This window comes from Pseudorasbora parva, chromosome 22 (assembly GCF_024679245.1).
Source record: "Pseudorasbora parva isolate DD20220531a chromosome 22, ASM2467924v1, whole genome shotgun sequence".
In the NCBI taxonomy this organism is placed as follows: Eukaryota; Metazoa; Chordata; class Actinopteri; order Cypriniformes; family Gobionidae; genus Pseudorasbora; species Pseudorasbora parva.
The window spans coordinates 23,334,119-23,355,623 of record NC_090193.1 but is presented as its reverse complement, the minus strand read 5'-3'; the positions used below and the strand labels follow the sequence as shown (position 1 = coordinate 23,355,623).

General features: G+C 37.4%; 1 protein-coding gene across 1 annotated transcript in view; it reads left to right on the top strand.

Annotated features, from left to right (window-relative positions):
• The window catches only part of srgap2 (SLIT-ROBO Rho GTPase activating protein 2), a 120,935-nt gene that overhangs the window by 65,070 nt on the left and 34,360 nt on the right, over window positions 1–21,505 (top strand). Inside the window, 5 exon segments of the mRNA XM_067432156.1 lie at window positions 5,305–5,467; window positions 12,264–12,326; window positions 15,540–15,755; window positions 17,224–17,352; window positions 20,357–20,578. Coding sequence (XP_067288257.1) covers window positions 5,305–5,467; window positions 12,264–12,326; window positions 15,540–15,755; window positions 17,224–17,352; window positions 20,357–20,578 — 793 coding nt within the window.

Below are 21,505 nucleotides of genomic sequence, written 5' to 3'. Positions count from 1 at the left end.
CTTACCTTCTTTGAACCCTTGTTGTGCAAGACCTTCATTTTTGCTTCACTTTTTGCTGCATGCTCGAACCGGTTTCATTCTACCGTTTCCCAAATGTTGCTTTATACCAACATGTTGTGCGATTGTTGGCAGAGCAACATCAAGATCTCATTCCACTCTTTACCTCAGCCGTAGCCTCCAAACATCCAAATGCAATTATTTCTGCTACAGTTCTTAACCGCTGTTGTTTAGATGGGGGAAAGGGTGTCTGGGAAAGTTTGTGAAAAGAACAGCTATTGGTGACAGTGGCGAGCACACCTAAATGCTTTGAGCTATAATTGTTTAGTTGAATTTAAAGTTGGATTGCTGCCCAAGTACTGCTTTTTATTAAGTAACTCCACTTTAAAGTGAGCTGCACTGCTATCTGCTCCCTATTTTAAGGCACCATCTCAACAAAATAAAAACTTTTGAGTGACTGATTCTTGGGCAGAACCCCCATTAATGTTCACAGTGGTATTCCAGTGAAGTTAGCATGTTGTTAAGCTAATGACTTATCCAGAGATTAGCATTTGTTTTTGTGTCCCCGCTTTCAAGGTAGAACATGTTGAACAGTAATGCCTGAGGGTAGGGGGTGCCATATCATACCGTCCATGATAACACAGGTATACATTTTTACATGATAAAAAAAAAAAGTGTAATTTTGGGTTATCAACGATATAGCGACACAGTGACGTATGGCGCATTTACGTTCTCTAGAGCGCACAACAACAACACCCGTCTTGAGAGTAAGAACAGCATGTCAGCCTTCGATGATGATTTAGTACCTAAAAAGGGAACTGCTTGGTTACAAGAAGCCTTTCCTCTTGACAACTGACGGAACTTTTTTTAAACAACTTAAAGCTGTTATTGATGTTAACAGCGCAATATTTGACCAGAAGGGTAAAATTGACTGTATTAGATCCTCGTTAGATCCAGCATTCTGCTCGCTTTGAATCAGACACAGATAAAGTAGTGCCTAAGATTACATTTATTTGAAATAATTATCGAGAGAGAGAGAGAGAGAGAGAGAGAGAGAGAGAGAGAGAGAGAGAGAGAGAGAGAGAGAGAGAGAGATTCGTACATGCGTGACTGTATCTGTTCAGCATCTCTCTTAACAAGGAAGAGGTGTGTTTATTTCTTAAAAATGAAGATGTAACCCCATTGTTGCTGAGAAATATAATGTAGTTATCCAGTAGCTTAGCTATTTTATTTTTAAAAGTCTCGGGCGGCGTTGATAGCAATTTTCTGTGTTCCTGAATGGGCAATCCTATCTCCACTCTCTGTATGGGAGTGACGTAGGCCTGTGTGTGTATGTGTGTGCATATATATCAATGAAAACAGCCCATTAATATAGATCGGTGATTCATGGAACTATGACTTGGAACTACATGTACTTGTTTGGTCCGCAGCAGGGTTCGGATGGCAGCGTTCACATACAGTATGTTCAAATGAACCCGCACTAAAATGAGCAATCGCACCAGGGTTTGTTTTAATAGAACCAAACATGACAAGTGTGAACTAAACTGTTAAGGAAAATTTTACTTTCAAGATAAAGATTTCTAAAGATTTCCAGTGAAAACTACTGTACACTACCAACTTGTACCAAGGCTACTTTTTTACTTTGCTTACATTTGAGTCATGCTGTGTGACTGTCACTACTATTGCACTATAATGCTGCTGCTGCCACCTTATGACAATAAATTTACACTTCAAATTAGGTATTCTCTCATCAATGACAGTAGCTCTTTGGAAAAGGCAGTTCATTTTGTCTACACTTATAAATGCTGCTGCCTACCAGCTGCAATCACCAATAAAACTTTGTTCCATATATTGTTTTCTATATCGTCATAAATATCATTGCATATATTCTTGAAATATTGTTTTCAAGCTATATCGCCCACCCATACCTGAGGGTTTTGAACAGAGCTAATGCTAAGCTGAAATGCAAAGCTCATCTGTAGAAATACATTTGTTGTCTAATAGGGCTGCACGATTAATCGAAATCGAACCGCAATCGTGATTTGGCTTGTGTGCGATTATGAAAGCTCAAATACTGCGATTTTAATTAAATAAATAAATGCCCAGTGTGTTAGCGAAGGGCGGCTCTGTGATAAACGCTGCTCCGTCTGAAAGACTGCGAGTTTGAGTCGCTTATAACGTACGTTTGAAAAAGCAACACGAGTCAAACATCTTCACAAACTAGTGAAGCATTCATAAACCTGTTCAACAAAAGAAAACGTTTAATAACATGTTTTACCTCACTTCATATCGTCAGTCGAGTGTTTGTGAGCTAATGTGGCTTCTCATCAGAGTGAGGCAGACGATGCATTATTTTATAGCATTCTATCTCAATGCATTATAATATACTTTATTATTATGAAAATACCCTAGACGGCTTGAAGGACTCAAATACACAATATTTTGCTGCAGTCGTGTTTATTGTCGCCATGTTTAATCAAACTTTTGAGTAATCCATAATAAGAAAATAATACTTAATACATTTTAAAACTTAATAAACTAAAAAAAATTATAAATTTATTGGACAATCCATGTTTTTCTTCAATGTACAGGAGTTTTATATATATATATATATATATATATACATATATACATATACATATATCTTATATTATTTTTTTACAATAACTCCTTAGGCTTAGACCTTTCAAATGTTTTTTAGTCATAGGCTGTCTGCATATTAGGTAACCCAGCAGGTTTTTTTTTTTTGTAAAATAAGTTTTCTGTAAAATATTACAAAAATAATAATAATAATTAGTATTAGTATTATATTGTTATATGTATTCGGACATACTATTTTTTATTTGTAATTATGAAAATGTTATTGTAATTTTTAAAATATTTTTAGCAGTAATAATAATCATAATAATTATTATTAGTCACATTAATATAAAAACACAAAATGTTACATAAACAAACATTTTGTAAAAAATAATAATAACAATGATCGCATTTTAAATCGCAATTTTACCCAGGATAATCGCAATTATATATTTTCACCAAATCGTGCAGCCCTACTGTCTAATGGCAACAGTATATTTGGTCTTTTTTCTGATTCCATCATCAATCGAGTTACATGGGTATTGTTGAAATAAGATTTGTCAAGTCCTTTCCAAAACACTGACAGATGTTGAGCAGCAGAACAGGCTGTGATGTACCTCCGCAAAGCCCCTGCTGAGCTCTGAACGCTGGCTGATTTCCCTTCTCTTTGAACTTGTTGGGAGGAGTGTCTGTCTAAAGTCTTGTCGGCAGGCAAACCAGAGGGAATGTCCTGTCCTGTACAGAGAGACAGGGTCCCCGTCGAGTGATGTGATTAGTCCAACGTGCTCTTCAACAAGGAAGACTGTGTCAGACAAGTGTTAATATGTACATCACTTGAGGCCCCCCCATCAGTAGTGACTGGTTTCAGCACAGAATATGTAGGCATTGATGAAATGAATATGAATCTATTATTATGTTAAACAGGATCAGCTGATGCTCTGTAAACCATGTTGTAATATGATTTGTGCATTTGACAATATTCTGCAAAAAAGTGGATTGTCTTTTTTTTTTTTTTTTTTTGAAAGCTTGGTTATTACCATGATTATTACAATGTCATTGACATTTGGAAATAACATGTTGTTAGTTTGGGGTTGGTAAGATCTTGTAATGTTTTTGAAGTCTTATGCTCACCAAGACTATTAGAGTAAGACCATAAGTATTTAATATTAGAATGTATATCATAAGACTGTATTGTATTATCAAAAATATAGTAAAATACAGAAAATATATTATAATTTAAAATAACTTTTATATATTTTAAATTGTAATTTGATATATTGTAAATATAGCAAAGCAGGATTTTCAACAGCTGTTACTCCACACTTCATTCAGATGACCCTTCAGAAATCATTTTAATATGCTGATTTGGTGCTCAAGAAACATTCTGTGATATTACTAATTTAAAAAAAGAGTTGTGATGCTTAATTTTTATTTTATTTTTTGTGGGAAAACTATGATACAATTTTAAAGGTTTCTTTGAAGAATAGAAATTCCAAAAGAACATAATTTATTATTTATTATTATTATTGCCATTATTGTCACTTGATAATGTGTCCTTGCTAAATAAAAGTCTTAATTTCTTACCCAATTTTGTTTTATTTTTTTATCTGAGCTCAAACTTTTAGTAGTAGTATTTTAAGGTAGTATTGTCAGTACACTGTTATAGTGTTTATAAATGCAGTATTTCTAAAATGAGAAGGGAAATGTGTTTTACCTCAACACTTTCACCCTTGCTGGTCACAAGTTGTTTAGCCCTTAAATCTACACGTTTGCATAATGCTGATTGATAAAGTTGTTTGGGTAGATGTGATGAATGGGGGTTAGATTGTTTTAGTTCTCACAGATGCTCAGTGCTTGAGTTAACAGCAGGACCAAGGTCATGTGTTAGCAGTTCCTCTGTAAACAGACAGTCTGTAAAACATTAACAGCCAGCCGGATGCTTTCTGTGAGCTCTTTAGATGCAGTCTTTCTTGTTTCATCTCTTTCTTTAGACTGTCTGGTCTGAATAAACTTCACGTTCTGCCCCACCCATTAAGAGGCATTTTGGCAGCAGGGAACTGGCCCCACCTCATGGGCTTCTACGGGACAGTCAGCATCAGCTGTCTCCTCTGGCATGCACAGACTTTTGGGTCCATCCCTCCAGCATATGCCTGCAGTAACGCAGAGCTTAGCAGAATTCCTCTTTGATGCGACATCCATTGCTGTATAGTCCATGAGTTACCTCCACACAGAGGGCAACAGGTTTATCAGGACAGATCTATACACACATGTACACACATGTCTTCTTAATCATAGCAGGACTGCATGTGTTAGAGTAACCTTTAACATCAAGGGCACATTCCTGATTAGAGAGAATCCATTGACCGGATATATCTGTAATGATGATGTGTAAGTATCAAGGGCTGATTTGTAGCAACACAGTGACCTGAACTTATTCATTTTCAGAATCAGTTGGCAGTTTTTAGCACCCAAATGCAACTTTATGCAAATATATGAATCAGTTGGTTATGTTGAAATGATGGTTTCTTTGATTCTTTTTGATTATGTATCATAATTGCATCATTGTAAAAGAAAATATTTGCAAGTACTGCATGATATAATAAATCTTCTTATACATTTGTTTTATTTTTATGTAACAATAACAGTTGTATTGTTTCAACTGATCCTGCTGCTCTCTCTTCTCTAATGAATGATAATAAATGTGTTTTTCTTTGCTCTTCTCTGCAGGAAAGAGCAGAATGTCTTGTCTCCAGTCAACTGCTGGAACCTTCTCTTGACTCAGGTGAAGAGAGAGAGTCGAGACCACGCCACTCTCAGTGATCTATACCTCAACAACATCATCCCACGCTTCGCACAAATCAGCGAGGACTCAGGACGCCTCTTCAAAAAGGTGACATTTGTTTTTACAGACCAGTTGCTTCCTCTATTAAAGATACTGCATTTGTCACTGAGCTTGATGCTTCATTTTTTTATTTCTCTTTTATTTCAATTGATAATCTTTCTCTTCTCACTGACTTTTTTTCTCAGTGTCAGTTTTGACCTATTGTTACCACTTTTGAAAAGCTGCTCTAAGTGGGATAAGGGCTGAATAATTAGCATCAGCATTTAATGCTAGCTTCGAAAAGAGATGACAGTTGCTGTAATACATGTATCTTTTTTTTTATTCATCAAACAGTCCACTTGTGTGGATTCCTATGTGATCTACTGCTCTTTAAAGCTGATATTGAGATGCTTATAATCTAAAATCTCAAGCTAAAATTTTGTATCCTGTCAGTCAGGTGATAGATTGATAGATGTGAGAGAGTATCCAGCCTTTGGTGTCTCATTTATCTTGGCTTGTCTAGACTGGTTAGACAGGCAAGCATGTTCACTATCTAGACCCAGAGCTGTGAAAGAGATGCTTTCTGATCCACTCGTTTCCTGTCTCCATCGGTTGTTAAATCTAGTTTTGTTTAGTGAGAAGATGAGGGAGCCTCCACATGTGATCTCCTTAAAACAAGCATAGTAATAAGATATGTCCCACAATTAGTTGAGCAGGGAATTTTGGTACTTTATTAGAAGCTCATTGTCCATTTGAAAAGACTTATTTGTCTCAACTACGTGTAATTCAATGTTGAATACAAGTTTGTGCTCTAAACGTTTCTAAAAATTAAAAATCAGGAGGGAGAAAAGACTTGCTTAATTTTTTATCAATCCCCCCTGTATAACTAGCGGCAAGAGTCTCTCAGACCCCAATCAGCACTTCTTTTTCTCCGGCGCTCTCTTTGTCTGTTCCTCAGTTCCCGTGAGAGAGAAAAGAGCCTCCCTATCAACATTCTTCTCAACTCTCTGGCTCTCACTCTCCTGTAGTTTAGCTCACCCGGCCATACATGCTACAGGAATAACAGGCCTTTAATTGAACGCTCCCGGCCGGCCTCTCTCTGGAGGCTTCCTGGGAATCGCTGAAGTCTGTGCGATTAGACTTACCCCACATCCTTGTGCTGCAAACTCCCCACCTGTCTTAAAAGCTCTACGACATGGTGGAGAAATTCTGCATTCTAAATGCAAATGCTGTCAAGGGAGCCGTGTCCAGAGGAGGTTTACGGCTTTATTGAGCCACAAGAGCAGACACGCAATAAAGGAAAACTCTGTAGGAAGAGAAGTACGGAAGTGAAGTTTTGGATGAATCCTGTCCCCTTCCTCATTGCCTGATCAGAAATGTAGTGCAATTTAATTTGACCAGTTGTAGCTTCAGTAATGTAATGTGATATGGTATTGATAAAGTTAATTTAATGAACTAGATAGATTAGATGTACTAAATAGATTGTCATTGTATCACCTTTTACCAGTTGTAATCTGGTGGCAAAGAGTGGAGATTCACATATATTGGTACCATGATGGTAATCTCATATTATACATTAAATGAAAGCTGCATGCAGCGTTGAAAGGGCCCTCGCGCCTTGGGCCACTGCCACCCGATGGCCTCAGCAAACAGTGAATAGTGGGCGACATGCATTTAAGCAGGTAAATATAAGAGAAATATGGTAAAGTCAATTCAATGTGCCACACTTCTTCCAGCCAGCAGGTGGCGCTTTGACTAAAATTGAATATTGGTGACTAGTTGTCTTCCGGCCAAGACTCTTATGAAATGTGAAGTTTAAGGCAGATTTGACAATGTATGCCCGAGTTACATCAACTTCCTGTTTCATGTCGTAAATCGCATACATTAGCCAAGTGTTGCAAAATTTAAAGTTTCTAGCATGTTTGGTACTTAGTGGCATATTTAAATGTGTTTCTGGAAGTGAATTACAGTGTAAAGAATGCCATTTCCTGTTGGCAGCAAGTGCCGCTATGGCTTACTAAACATTGGCATGTAGATGTCTTCAGGATAAACTTGTGAAGTTTGGGGCGTATCGGACATTGTATGCCTGACTTACAACAGCTTACTGTTTCATGGCGAAACATCGAATTTTGTCAGGCCGCCACGGACACGCCCTTCAGCAAAATCTCAAGATCTTTACAATTTAACGTCGCAAAGGCCTTTAGACTAGACTGAACTTTTAGATTAGCACGAACAGCGATCATTTACATTTGGTAGGTGGTGCTATCAAGAGATTTTGCCACACCCAATTCTGAAACCTATATCAGAATTTTCCTCCATCCATCCAAATTCACTGGTAACATTAACTTGATTATGCTTGACTGGTTTTAAGTGTTTTAATTTTTATTTAAAAAAATTGACAAAAGTATTTAGAATTTTAATATCGGCCATTCATTGGTTATTAACCATAACGTGAAAATAATTATCTGTTATCTGCAGCTTAACTGTATCAGTCAGAATTGTAATACTGGTGCGTGTTTGGTAAAGTTCTTTGGAAACTCATTTAGTGCCACTAGTGTTGCCTCTACAGATGACCGATGACAAAAATACACAATCATATATGTATAAATGCATATATGTATTTATTAAAAACAAACATCCTATGATAATTTTTTATCCTGATTACATATGTTCTCATTAACTTTGTTAATATATTGTCTAATATATAATGTGCATGAAAGTCTTCCTCTTTATTAGGATTAGTCACTAAAATGTGGATTATTGACTTTTCTTAAGACTCCAATAACTAACAAACACACATATGTTTAATGCATTTTTTGCTGAAGTAGCTAGATCAATAAATACGAGCAGAATGTTTTTACATAGCATTTTGAATTTAGACAAAGTTTTGTCAGTTCATCTTGCTCTTGTTTTTGGGTGGAATTAGAAGCAGAGGCACTGTTGACAGGAACAATCCTTTGACATGTGACAGTAACAGTAAACCACTCCTCTCACAAACACCCCAAATTGATGTTTTTGTGACAGATTTGTGCAGAACCAAAACCAATCTCCTGCCAGGCTCACGGACAAATGTGTGATCTTTTTCATTTAACAAGTGCATCTTGTCATTAAGGCTCATAAATCCATGTCCTCCCATCCCAAAGTCTCTCCTCTGTTGCCCAACAGATTTATAGAGCTCTTCATGGAAAATCAATAGTTTACTCCCATTTTTTTGGGTTCTTTTTGTTGTCTTTGGAGTGTGTCTCTGAGCAGATGGAAGAAGGCAGCTCTGCCTGGTCCGACCGCACTCCTGAAGATCTATTTCACCGCAGGAGTGTTATACTGCTTATAGGGGAAGTGTTATGTGTCTGTGAGCAATGGAGCAAGAGAGAGGAAGGAAAAATGGAGGGGAATATAGCCTCGACCCAACATTCCTAATAGAAAGAGCAGGCTGATTAAATCCATCGAATTCTCCTTATTGGACTGATCTGAATAGGGATGTGTCACGGGGTGTTTGACTAGTCATTCGACAGCCATCGGGGCAGGCAGGAGCCAGCAACCCGATGCACGTGTTTCCCCCAGAAGGTCTGTAAGCACAAATGAGCTTACAGACGTGAGCTGGGGAGATCTCCCACACCTTCAGTTTAACATACAACACTGATCGCTTCAAACAAAGCAACTTTACAGCGATAACAGGAAAATGATGCATTTCATCTGTTGTTCAGTGTTGATTCAGTTCCATTGTAAAGATCATCAATTATTAAATTAGTTCATTTCATCTTTAAAGCAGTTCTGTGACATTCTCATAAATAAAGAATTTGAATTTTGTTTGGAGGTATTTTTAGGTTTATTTCCAATGATGTTATTAACACCAGCTATCAATGGCTTGAGTAGACTGGGTTTATGAATACCTGAAATATTGAGATTATAGTTACTAATTATTTGTACTTGTGATTTAAATTAGGAAAAGATTAGGCACATTTTTTCCCCCTTCCTCTATCTTCGATCCCCACTGACAACTAAATCAACTTTTTACTTCTAAGGCAATTAAATATTTGGAAATTGTTCCAAACTTTTAAACAAAATCTGCTTTTTCTCACCGGCCATCACACGGCAAAAAATATTTATAATTTGTTTCTTTGTACCTTAATGCAAAAAATATATATTTTATTGATGGAACCTTTTACCATAATACCATAAAGAGTAATTATGGTAATAATAAAAATAATAAAAAAGTTATAGTAATAATAAAAATGCTATAATAATATTAATATGACGTGTCATATATAATGACAAATTAATCTATATTTAATTATTATTTTGATGTTAGTTTTTGTGTAACTTTAATAGTATTATCTTTCTCTCTCTGCGTGTGTGTGTGTGTATATATGTGTGTGTGTGTGTGTGTGTGTTTGTGTGTTTGTGTGTGTGTGTGTGTGTGTGTGTGTGTGTGAGAGAGAGCCTGTTTATGTGGTTTATGAGGACACAAATTTGTATAACTACATGGGTATTACACTGGTATTACACTATAAATGTGGTTTATGAGGACATATCAAATGTCCCCATAAATCAAATGGCCTTAAAAACATACTAAATGGTGTTTTTTTAAGAAAGTAAAAATGCAGAATGTTTCCTGTGATGGGTAGGTTTAGGGGTAGGGGCAGTGTAAGGGGATAGAAAATACGGTTTGTACAGTATAAAAACCATTACGCCTATGGAGAGTCCCTGTAAACCACATAGACCAACGTGTGTGTGTGTGTATGTATGTATGTATGTATGTATATATATATATATATATATATATATATATATATATATATATATATATATATATATATATATATATATATATATATATATATATATATATATATATATATATATATTGCCATTATTCATTTTTTTACTTTTAATAGACTTCCTTAAACATGCTCAGAGAGATGAGGTGAACATCTCCACTCATTCACTTCATTCCCTGCTCTGAATCTGGGCGTTCTTGTGCATTCTCACACATTACTCACTCCATTGCCTCCAAATACAACACATCAGACCTCCATTATAAATGACTCTCCGAAGGGGTTTTCAAGGGGTTAAAATGAATTCCAGTCTGTCCATCCTTGACAACAGGAAGGAGCTGTGTGACTGCACAATCACTGTTCGTGAAGATTGACAGATCGACTGTTTGTGAATACTCTCAAATCACTCACACCCTTTACTACCATGCACACACTTCATCTCCTTTCAGTCACATATTTCCTTTCTCTTCCATCATTTCTGTCACTTCTCATCCTCAAGAGCTGATCTATCCAAAAACACCCATAAACTCTCGTTCAGACCTTCAAAAACAGGAAAAACCCACAAAATTGTCAACGTGGGTAAAAGAGAAGGAGTAACTGAGTAAAAGCCCTCAATGAATCCTAGACACATTCTTGGCTGACTCTCAAGTTATCAGCCCACAGCGATTGAAGTTTGGACTTGAACTTGAACTTGCAAGCACTTCATTTTCATGTCATGCTGTACCTTCGTTTCCCAACTTCCTCTTACAAGACACAGCATCCACCAGATCGGTAAACCACCATTTCCATCTCTCACAGAGTTTACCAGGCCACTTTATTCTACAGTCTCTGAGAGGAAGTCTCATCAAATTCACAATTAATGGTTTCCAATTTCAGTTCAGCTGCACAATTTTTTATTTTATTTTACATGAATTGTAAATTGATATTGAACTGAAATTGAATGCTTTTACATTGCCTATACATACTATATTTTCTTTAATAACTTTAATAGCAGTATAACATGTAGATTCAAGTGCTCAAGTGGAAGGAAATATTGTAAATTTAAGTGACTCTTTTAACTTTAAATGGATAGTTCACCCAATAATAAAATGATAATTTACTTATAATCATGTTGTTATGAAACCTATATGACTTTAATTCTTCTGTGGAACTCAAAAGATATTTTGAAGAATGTTGTCATCAATAAAACGTTGGAAAAAGTCAGTGGGATTCAAAACAACATTTTACCCCTTTCCTTGTATGGACAAAATTACATTTATGTCAAAGAAAATCATACAGGTTTGGAAATACATGAGGGTAAGTAAATGATGATAGAATTTTCGGTAACACTTTATTTTAGGGTTCAGTTATTAACTATTAACTAGTTGCTTATTAGCATGCATATTACTAGGATATTGGCCTTTTTTTAGTACTTATAAAGCACATATTAATGGCTTATTTTTCATGACCTTATTCTACATACCTTAATCCTACCCAATACCTTAACTTAAATGTTACAAAAACTACCTTACTAACTATTAATAAGCAGGAAATTAGGAGTTTATTGAGGCAAAAGTCATAGTTAATAGTGAATATGTGTTCCCCATACTAAAGTGTTACCGAGTTCTTTTTTTGGTAGAACTATCCTTTTAAAGACAACGTTTATTGGTGTTTGCAACCTATTTTAAATCCATAATATGATGTATTTATAATTTAAACTTGATATTCAACTAGAAAAAGAGGCTTCGGTCACCTTGCAGTTTTTCTTGCTCTATGAGAACATTTGTATGGCCGTCCGTATTTTTGGATCTTCCCAATTGCCCATAAGGTTAATCCAGCCCTGTGTGCAGTTGTCCAGTATAATCTGACAGTTTGGGCAGGACCGTATTGAACTAGATGTTTTTGGGGTTAGCTGGTGCTGACCTCCATTACTGAGAGGGCAGATAGGCGTCTCATCGGTCCGTCTAACATTGACAGCCTCTGGGCTCAAGGCCCAAGAAGGATAATCGGTTGTAACAGACAACAGGGCACTATTGTTAATCATGATCTACACTATTATCTCCCTCTATTTGTCTTTTACTAATGTTTTTTTTTTTTTTTTTCTCTTACAGAGTAAAGAGGTGGGCCTCCAGCTGCAGGAGGATTTGATGAAGGTCCTCAACGAGTTGTACACGGTAAGATACAAACAGAGCTTAGTCGAGCGTAACATCTTCAATCTGAGGCGATCATCTTTCTGACATATTTCCATGTTCCATTTTCTGTTTGTATTGCTTTCTACCTCAAACTTCAAACGGAGTGCGGGTACATTATGTCGCCTCTCTCTCTCTCTCTCTCTCTCTCTCTCTCTCTCTCTCTCTCTCTCTCTCTCTCTCTCTCAACATCTCTGGTTGTTTCCATCATAGCTGTAGCTATGAGACATTGATTCTCTGATTCAGTCGAGTGCTTATTTTGGTCCCTTGTGGTTGTATTCCAATCAGTGTTTTTGAGGGTTGGCTTATATTTTCTTCTTGTTGAAAACATTTTGAGAGCTTTTAGTCACTGTGTACCTCCTCCTCCCTGTGTACCTGTGGTTGTGTCCTTTTTAGTTTTTTAATGGGCCTAGAAGGCACCATTTGAACGCCTCCTAATGTTTATACGCCTTAAAATGGATGTTTGTGTGTATGTGAACTAAATAATGTTTTACCAGGCAGTCGCTGTAATTCATTAGTAAGACAGAAGGACATGAACAAGTAGTGAATGATAGTTATTATAGTCTTCAGCCAGCAATGAATAACCTTCTGGCACGTGGATTGACTGCTTGCAGCCTACCTGAGGCTCTAAAGCAGATATATTGCTTTTACAGTGCCAAAGAGGAGCACTGTGAGTATGAGAGCTCTCCAAATGGTGATGATGCTCTCAGGGTGGTAATGAACAGCAACAGTTGTGAGTTGGAAGTCTGGAATCCAGTCTCACCCTTGACTGACTGTAATCCTAGAAGATTTTATGATATTCTAGCTATGCTGTATGTTTTATACTCCTCAACCATCAAACCGTTATCTTGTATATTTAGTCTTAATTATTTACCACTGCTTTACTAATTTTTACATGGACAATGTGAGCAAGCTTTGTTTCCCACTATATGGCACTTTCCACGATTTGCTTAATTATATTATATCATATAAATAGTTTATTATAACTTATAACTTATTATAACTTAATTATATATTATATATAAAATATATAATTTTCTTTGTTTACGTCCTAGCACAAAAAAAAAAAAAAAACTTTAATGGCAGTTAACCTTTGTTGTAACCCTCAGTAGCAGTATGATTCCTGTTTTATAGACTTAGCTTCGCAGTATCCGTACCACCGCAGAGACCCATGTTCGCTGGCAGAGCTGAAAATAGAAGTTGTGCTTGGAAAATTCAGGGATGTTTCAGTGGATTCTAAGTAATGTTATTATCCTGCTGTATAAGGGAGTGAATCAGGGCTGCTTTCTGATACAAAGTACTGTGTTGCATTGGGCTTCCGCACATTTTAATTAGTGGCACAAATAAATAATCCTAATGATGTCAGAGTTTTATTTTTACTTAGAGAAGAAATTAAATTAGAAATGTCCTCTGCACATATTTATGTATTCTTTGTTTTTGTGGGGGAGGAAGGAGTAGTTTGGGGTTTTCAGGGTGGGGTGTTCTGGGCTCAAATGTGGTAGGAGGAGAACCCGTGATATTGGCTTACTTTGAATGGTGACTGGATTCCCCCCATACAAATCCACATATGGTCTCCTGGGAAATGACTGTAACCCATTTCAATACTCTATAAAAAGTAAGCAAATCCTCTAATTAAAGAGTTAAAGATGATGAAAATAAACCTGGCACCATTTTTAGTGACATCTGTGCTTTATATGAAGAAAGGGAGGAATGAATGGAAAAGCTGATGATGATTATCTCAGCCTTTTGGACCTAAGAGGAACCTCGTAGGGCCGAAAATGGTGAAAATTTTGATGAAAACTGTTTCATCGTCACTTTTTTTCAGCAGTGGCTAGTTCAGTAGTTCACCCAAAAATTTTATTCTGTCATCATTTACTCACCCACATGTCTTTCCAAATCCGTGACTTTCTTTCCTCTGTGGAAAATATTTGGGCAAACTATTCCTTTAAGAATGGGAAAAGAGCCTGATGCTCCTTTGCACTTTACAAGAGCTAGAAAAGGCCATTGAGACCAGCCCACATCTATGTTTGCCAAATTCCTCTTGTAAGTGTTTCCTATTAATGATGACATTGCAAAGAGCTTACTAAATTTATTATGCCCATCATGGAGGTTGACACCCTTATGAAAGCCAGTTTAAATGGAGGGAAATGGAGTCCATTAAGTTTCTCTCTCTTACAGACAGGGAGTGATGGCTTGGTATCATTTCTCCGGTCTTGGCATAATATTTGATTGCAAGCACAAGAATGGCGTCACTCTGTGACATTCCTCTCAAAGGAGCAGAAGTTTGGAATGAGATCCTCCCATCCCATTCCTAAATTTAGCATCTGCTGAATACTAACTATCAAGCTTGGTGGCGTCTTCCAATGCTTGGCAACAGATGACAGAGCCAAATATCTTTCAATCTCTCTTTGGTCTTAAATGTTAACTGTTCTTTAATAGGGGTCATTTCATTTTTCACCTACATTCAAATGTGACGTGATGGGGTACTGGGTTAAGAATTAGTTATAAGGGTTAATAAATTGGATTCGGCAGAATGGCTCTGCTGAATTTTTAGTTCTTGTGATGGAAACTCATGGTGAAAATATCCCATTCCTTCTCTGCCTGTACAAACACATTGAGCTAAAATGTTCTCAATGTCTGGTTGTGAGTATAAAGCATAGGTGGGAGAGATTTCGGGCTCGCAGCGGTTTCTTTGAGTTGGTTGTGTTGTGAATAACTGTGTGCTGTTGAGGATAAAAGTTTTCCTGTTTCAGTCTGATTCTTGTCTGTAGTCTATCTTTTCAAACTGCCTTCATGAACATGACCACCTGTAAGGATCCTTATTTAAACAAACCCCCATGACACAGATGCAAAAGCAGTCTGACAGATATTTATACTAATGCTGAATTGTTTTTAAATGCAATCATTTCTCTGCAAAATCTGATGAATATAATCTAATTAAAACTTCATCCCAGCGTACATTTCATGGTTTGTTCAATTTAGTCGCCACATGGGCTTGAGGTATGGGCCCAGAATGGATTTGTCTATTTGTTTCATGTTGACCCATACTGACAAATGAATTAGCTCATAACCCCATATCGTGCCTACATTGGCCCCACCATGAAATTTTGGCTAGGATGCATCACTGAGCATGATGCATTCACTCTAAGCTAAACATCATTCACATTTAATGTACATTTCCTCTTCCTTGCTGCACAGGTGATGAAGACCTATCACATGTACAACATGGACAGCATCAACGCCGAGAGCAAGCTGAAGGATGCAGAGAAGCAAGAGGAGAAGCAGATGAGCCGCAACGTCCGACACGAGGACAGGCAGACCCCGCGCTCACCCGACTCCCTCACCAGCATCAAGATCGAGGAGAAACACGTGCGCCGCAGCTCCGTCAAGAAGATTGAGAAGATGAAGGAGAAGGTGAGCAGCGGGATCAGAGGATTCAAACGAAAAGGGGTTAATGGAAGGAGATATCTTGGACAGTTTAAGCAGAGAATGTGGAGGAAAGGTGAACGTGGGTAGAAGAAGTATGAACAGATGGAGGGGGATTTCAGAGAAATGGGAAAGGTGATGGAGTGGGAGTTGAGAGAGAGGGGCTGAAAGGAGCTGAATCCACTGCCAGCTGGTGTTAAGGGTCCTAAACCTGATACTGGACAGCTTTAATGACCTGTTGATAGCAGTTTATCCAGTATATAACACGCATTAGATATGTAGTCCATGCTTGTCATGGCTAAATAATAATATGCTTATAAAATTCATGATTCTGATATAAACTTAAATAAAATTAAAATTAAATTCGTGACAAAATTAAAAAGGTGTTTATAGTTGACTGACAGTTTTAATCATTTAGTTTAAATGTATTTAAAATAATAAAATCAATGACCAGCAATTTTCATGTCCATTTACATATTTATTTTGTGAGTAGCATTATAATAAACAATCATTATCAGACAATTACATTTTTTAGAGTAAGACGAAGCTTGATGGGATTGGTTAATATAGTGATTATACACTCATGTATTTCTGGAATCCCAGGCTGCAAATTCCAGAAATTTCCAATTCGATCTGGAAATCCTTAGCACTAAACGGCAGCTTAATTCATCAAAATCAATGTCTCCACTATGACTGCGTACGCTGTGTTGTAGAATGTCATTTGATGATGTAATGAGATGACATGCAGTCAGGGGTCGGGCATTAGCATGTCTGGGACAGATATTGTTGTCAATAAATGTCTTTGTTCTTCTGGAGTCCTCTGGTTACCATCTCTGTCCAGTACCACCAGCTTACAGAATGATTGATGGGATCATCGCTGGGTTGTTCCAGGGCCACCTCTGTTTCCACAAGACCAACAGCAGCTCCTCTATGTGCGTCCCACTAGAGAGAGCCTGTGGTCATCCCAGCAGCATTTACAGATGGAAATCTAGTGCAGTTTGTGGTGTCAGCTCTAAAATTTCCATATTCAGGGATGGCTAGTGTAAGCTAAACAAGGTGCCAACCATCATGAACTTATGTTTGATTTTAGCTTAAAGGTTTTGTTCACTCAAAAACAAGAAGTCTGTCATTATTTACCTACACTCTTGCTGTTCCAAACCACATATGCTTTTTTTTCTTACACAAATAAAATAAATATTATAAAATATGTTTTTCCCCATATTCCTGTGAAGTTTGCGACAGTAGCAAAACCAATGACGTTTATAAGTATTGACAGATTTGAGAGATTATAAGTGAAGAATGACTTAAGCTTTGGCGCCCAAAAATTCTAACTAGTTTTATGATGCTTTTGGTACTTGTTTTGGCGCTTGACAGCTTGTAACCACAATGAATCTTGATGAATCTCTGAATTCATGAATTGTGGTCTCATCCTCCTGTTTTTAACTTTTATTCTCAGCGGCAAGCAAAATACACTGAGAACAAGTTGAAAGCCATCAAGGCCAGGAATGAGTACCTTCTTGCTCTGGAGGCCACCAACAGCTGCGTCTTCAAATACTACATCCACGATCTGTCTGACCTCATAGATGTAAGTCGACCTTTATCTCATCACTCTAGCTTAGATACAGCCTTTACTATAGCCAGTTTGTGAATCTTTAAGTGCTTCAAGTGTATTGCTATAAAGAAATGTATACAAGAAAACACTTTTTGAGCTAAATCACAAGTATTCTTCATTAAGCCTATTGATTTTGACGTCATAATGCAGTTAAGGTCTTGTTATTTAAGCATTATTTACTGTATGTACTATTATAGTTTTTATTAATATTTTGTTAAAATATTTGCACTTTTTATTTTTTATAACTAAAACGCTTTAGTCATTTCACTAGTTTTTTTTTATTATTATAGAATCCTGATAATTTTTTTATTTCAGTTTTAGTCATTTTAGTATTTCAACTTCAACCTATTTCAATTGCCAGGACATTTCAACATTTTTATTTAAGTGTTTTTGTTTTGTTTTACATATTTATATATTAATATTTTTAATATTATTTATATTTTAATTTATTTAAGGTTTATTTCAATTACTGAAAAAATATATATATAAAATAATAGTTTAATAAAAATTTTTAGTTAACACAAACACTGGTTTGAAATAGTTTGTTAGGGTTATTAAAAATTCACCAGGCATTGGTGACTATACTACTATAGTATCTATGCTAAACAAATAGCTGAGGAATATTAGAAATGAACAAGCTTGGAGCAGATTATTAAATGTGTCATGTTTGGGTGCTATATAATGTTTAATATAGCACAGATATACCTATATAACTATATAAGTCATCAAATTAAGCTGAAAAACTCTATAATCCACAGAATATAATAGCAAAATAATGTGGGGAAACACATTCACAACACTAAGACGAGACCGGATAAAGGACTGAAAACAAGTAGCATATACTCACAGGCTAAATGAGTTAATTAATAGAACGACAGGTGAATGGAATTATTAAACAAGGGAACACATTAGAAAACTAGGTCACACAATCAAACAGAAATAAAAAGGAAAAAAAACAAAAACAAAACAGTGCATACATGTTACACCTCCCTCCGGAAATGCACGTCCTTGCGTTGTGACAGTCCAACTGAGGAAGGAGGGCAGGTCCATGGGGGAGTGGGAGAGGACCTGGGTGATGATCCAGAGTCTAGCCAGGAAGGAGGCCCACGGCGGTGTTGTGGGAGGGATGACACCATGGGGATGGATGATGGAGTGAGAGCCGAAGATGGTGGAGCCCTGGGCACAGTCAGTGAGCAGATGGAAACTGGCAACACCACAGGTCCTGGTGGCCGTGACAAAGCCACAGTCATGACTGTCTGACCAGAAACTGAGGGTACCAGAGGGCTGAGGTGGAGCCAAAGGGAGAGTTGAGCCCAACGGAGCCGTAGGAGTGGAGAGACAGAGCGCAGCCGATGTCTTGCAAATCTGTGGCACAGACCAGGTGACATCCGTCTGAGGTGGGCGGAGGATCGAAGGAGCCCGGTGAGACTGTAAGGTCGATGGCCGTAGGTGGAGCTGAGGGGGAAGGAGCCAAGTCGTAGGAGTCTGGATGACGGCCTGAAGTGGAGTGCTGGGATCAGCTGCTGGAGGTGAAGACCAGGGACACCTTCATCCAGGAAGAGCTGGATGCCGGAAGACCCAGGTGGAACTAAGCCACAGAAGGGGGGGGCAGAGGAGGAGGAGCCGAGGGACTGAAGGGAGACGGGAGAGGAATTGGCTAAAGTTTGAAGAAGAGGTAGGAGATGGAGGCTGGGAGAGATCATAGGTGACACAGGAGACTTGGAGCTGGGCCGGACCAGCCAGGACAGGAGAGTGAGGGTCACATTCTCTATCCCGAGAATCATACACTGACATACCTTGGACTCCTCGATAAGGCTAGAGTAGTAGAAAATGCAGAGCAAGCGATCCAAGTAGTGAGTCAGTCATGCCAGATGAATAAAGTCCAAAGAATGGTCCTCCAGTAACTTTAACTCCAGGTCTTCTATCACGGGTGGGACCTTCAATCATCTTTGAAACACAAATTAAGGTTTTTTTAATCAAATCTGAGAGCTCCCTGATCCCTCCATAGACAGAAAAAACCTATATCTCATCAATAATTAATCTGTAATAATTAAATAATTATTATTTTATAAGTATGTCTTTTATTTCTTTTTTTGCAAAATAAAAATGTAATTAAATTAAGTAATCAAATTATATAATTCAGAAAGTGCAAATTACTTAACTTTTGTTAAGCAACCCATCTGAATTTGATGTATAGACAAAATTACAGAATGAAGGTTAATGTGATAATATCAAATGCAGTAACATCGCGATTTATGCTTCCGGTCATGTGAGAACCAAATGGCACGTTTTTTTGTACCACGGTACTTTTTTAATGACCTGTGTGGACCTAAAAGAGTGTTTAAGTGTGATGCCCTGAATGTGCCCATGTATAGAGTGTCCAACAATGTATTAATACCCACTGACAGTGTGCTGCCTCATCAGTCTTCTTTCTTCAAGTGTGACCCTGAAGGTAGACCTTAAGTAGCCCCCTGTGTGAGCTCTGCAAGAGGGCCCCACTTGTCTCAATGTATCAGCATCAGACTTATAACAAGGCACCCATAAAGTGGTGAAATCTCCTCCTCATATTACCCTCAATTGCAGAACACAGGGGCCCACACAACATGATGTTCTCTTTTCTGAGTGAGCAGGGTGGATTTAGTCTGAGCAGTCTTTCATTTGAAGCAATCAGAGCGTGGAAGTTGTAACCATGAACTTGGTTAATAGCCAAAAATGGGTTTCTCAAGGTGTGTTAAGGGGTGTGTATGAAGGACAGACTATCATTATTATTATTAATATTAGTAATAATACTTTTATTTTATTTTTTAGTACTAATAAAATTGTACTCGATTGTACTTGGTGCTTTGGATGAAAGTCTTTATGAAAGCCAATTGTGTAACTATTGTGCTTTACTCTTGGTTTTACTTCCTTTCTCAACATAAAATTTCCATTTGCAGCTTAAAATACCAAACAAATTTCCTTTTTCTTCCTTTCTCAGTGCTGTGATCTAGGCTACCATGCCAGCCTGAACCGTGCACTGCGTACCTACCTCTCGGCTGAGTTTAACGTTGAGACTTCCAAGCACAGTGGTCTGGAGACCATCGAAAATGCTGCAGAGAACCTGGAGGCCAATGCAGACAAACAAAGGCTCATGGAGACCTACAACAATGTCTTTTGCCCTCCAATGCGCTTCGATTTCCAGTCTCACATGGGTGATATGGTCAGTTGGTGTGATTATTATTGCTTAAGACATGACACTGGTGAAGTAATGGAATATGCAGTGGTGGTAATTATTTTCATGCCCCAAGCAATATACCAACAGCAGAGTCACAATGTGGGTAAACAATGACACACATACATTCTTCAGCAAGTGAGTGCAGCTTTACTGATGCCAAATGCCCTTTTCTCCAATATACTGTATCAGACATCTCAATGATATCAAGAAATCAGCTCTGTTAAATACCACTTGTTAATACATGCTACAACGATCAGGCTTGTCTCTCTTGAGAGGACTTGCCCTGCTGTTACGTGAGACTCTTGCAAGACTGTCTCAATGCATGTCCAAACAAACCCAGACACCCCTAGAGGATTGAAGCATTTCTCAATCAGGTGTTGCACAGTGACAGATATGTCTGCTGAGGGACCTCTGTTGCTTCAGCCCTGTATTTTTATATATTGTCATTAGACTGTCCAGTTATAATGTTACATATTACTCTATATTAACATGGAAAGTTGACTGGTAACCTTATAGGTTCTGTATAGAGTCACACAGAACATTACTGAATTATGTGTCTTAAAGTACCACACAAGCCATTTTTTCATTTGCATCACCAAATGGTTAACACCATTTACAGCACCTATAATCCAACAGAAAAGCTAATAAACTGTATTAGTTGCCATACAATTATTATATTATTAATAATAATAATTGTTTATTAATTCTATTTAGTATTTTATTTTAATTTAGATGTCATTCCTGCCACTAGTGTCACAAAACTGAACATAATGATTTTTTTCCAAACAGGTTTTCTAAACACTGTCTTTGGTCAGTCAAATTTATATTCCTGACTCAAAATTATTGCTACTGGCTGAGGTGGACTGTCAAACAAGCAATATTTTGTGAGAAGAAGAATCTTAACATTAATAG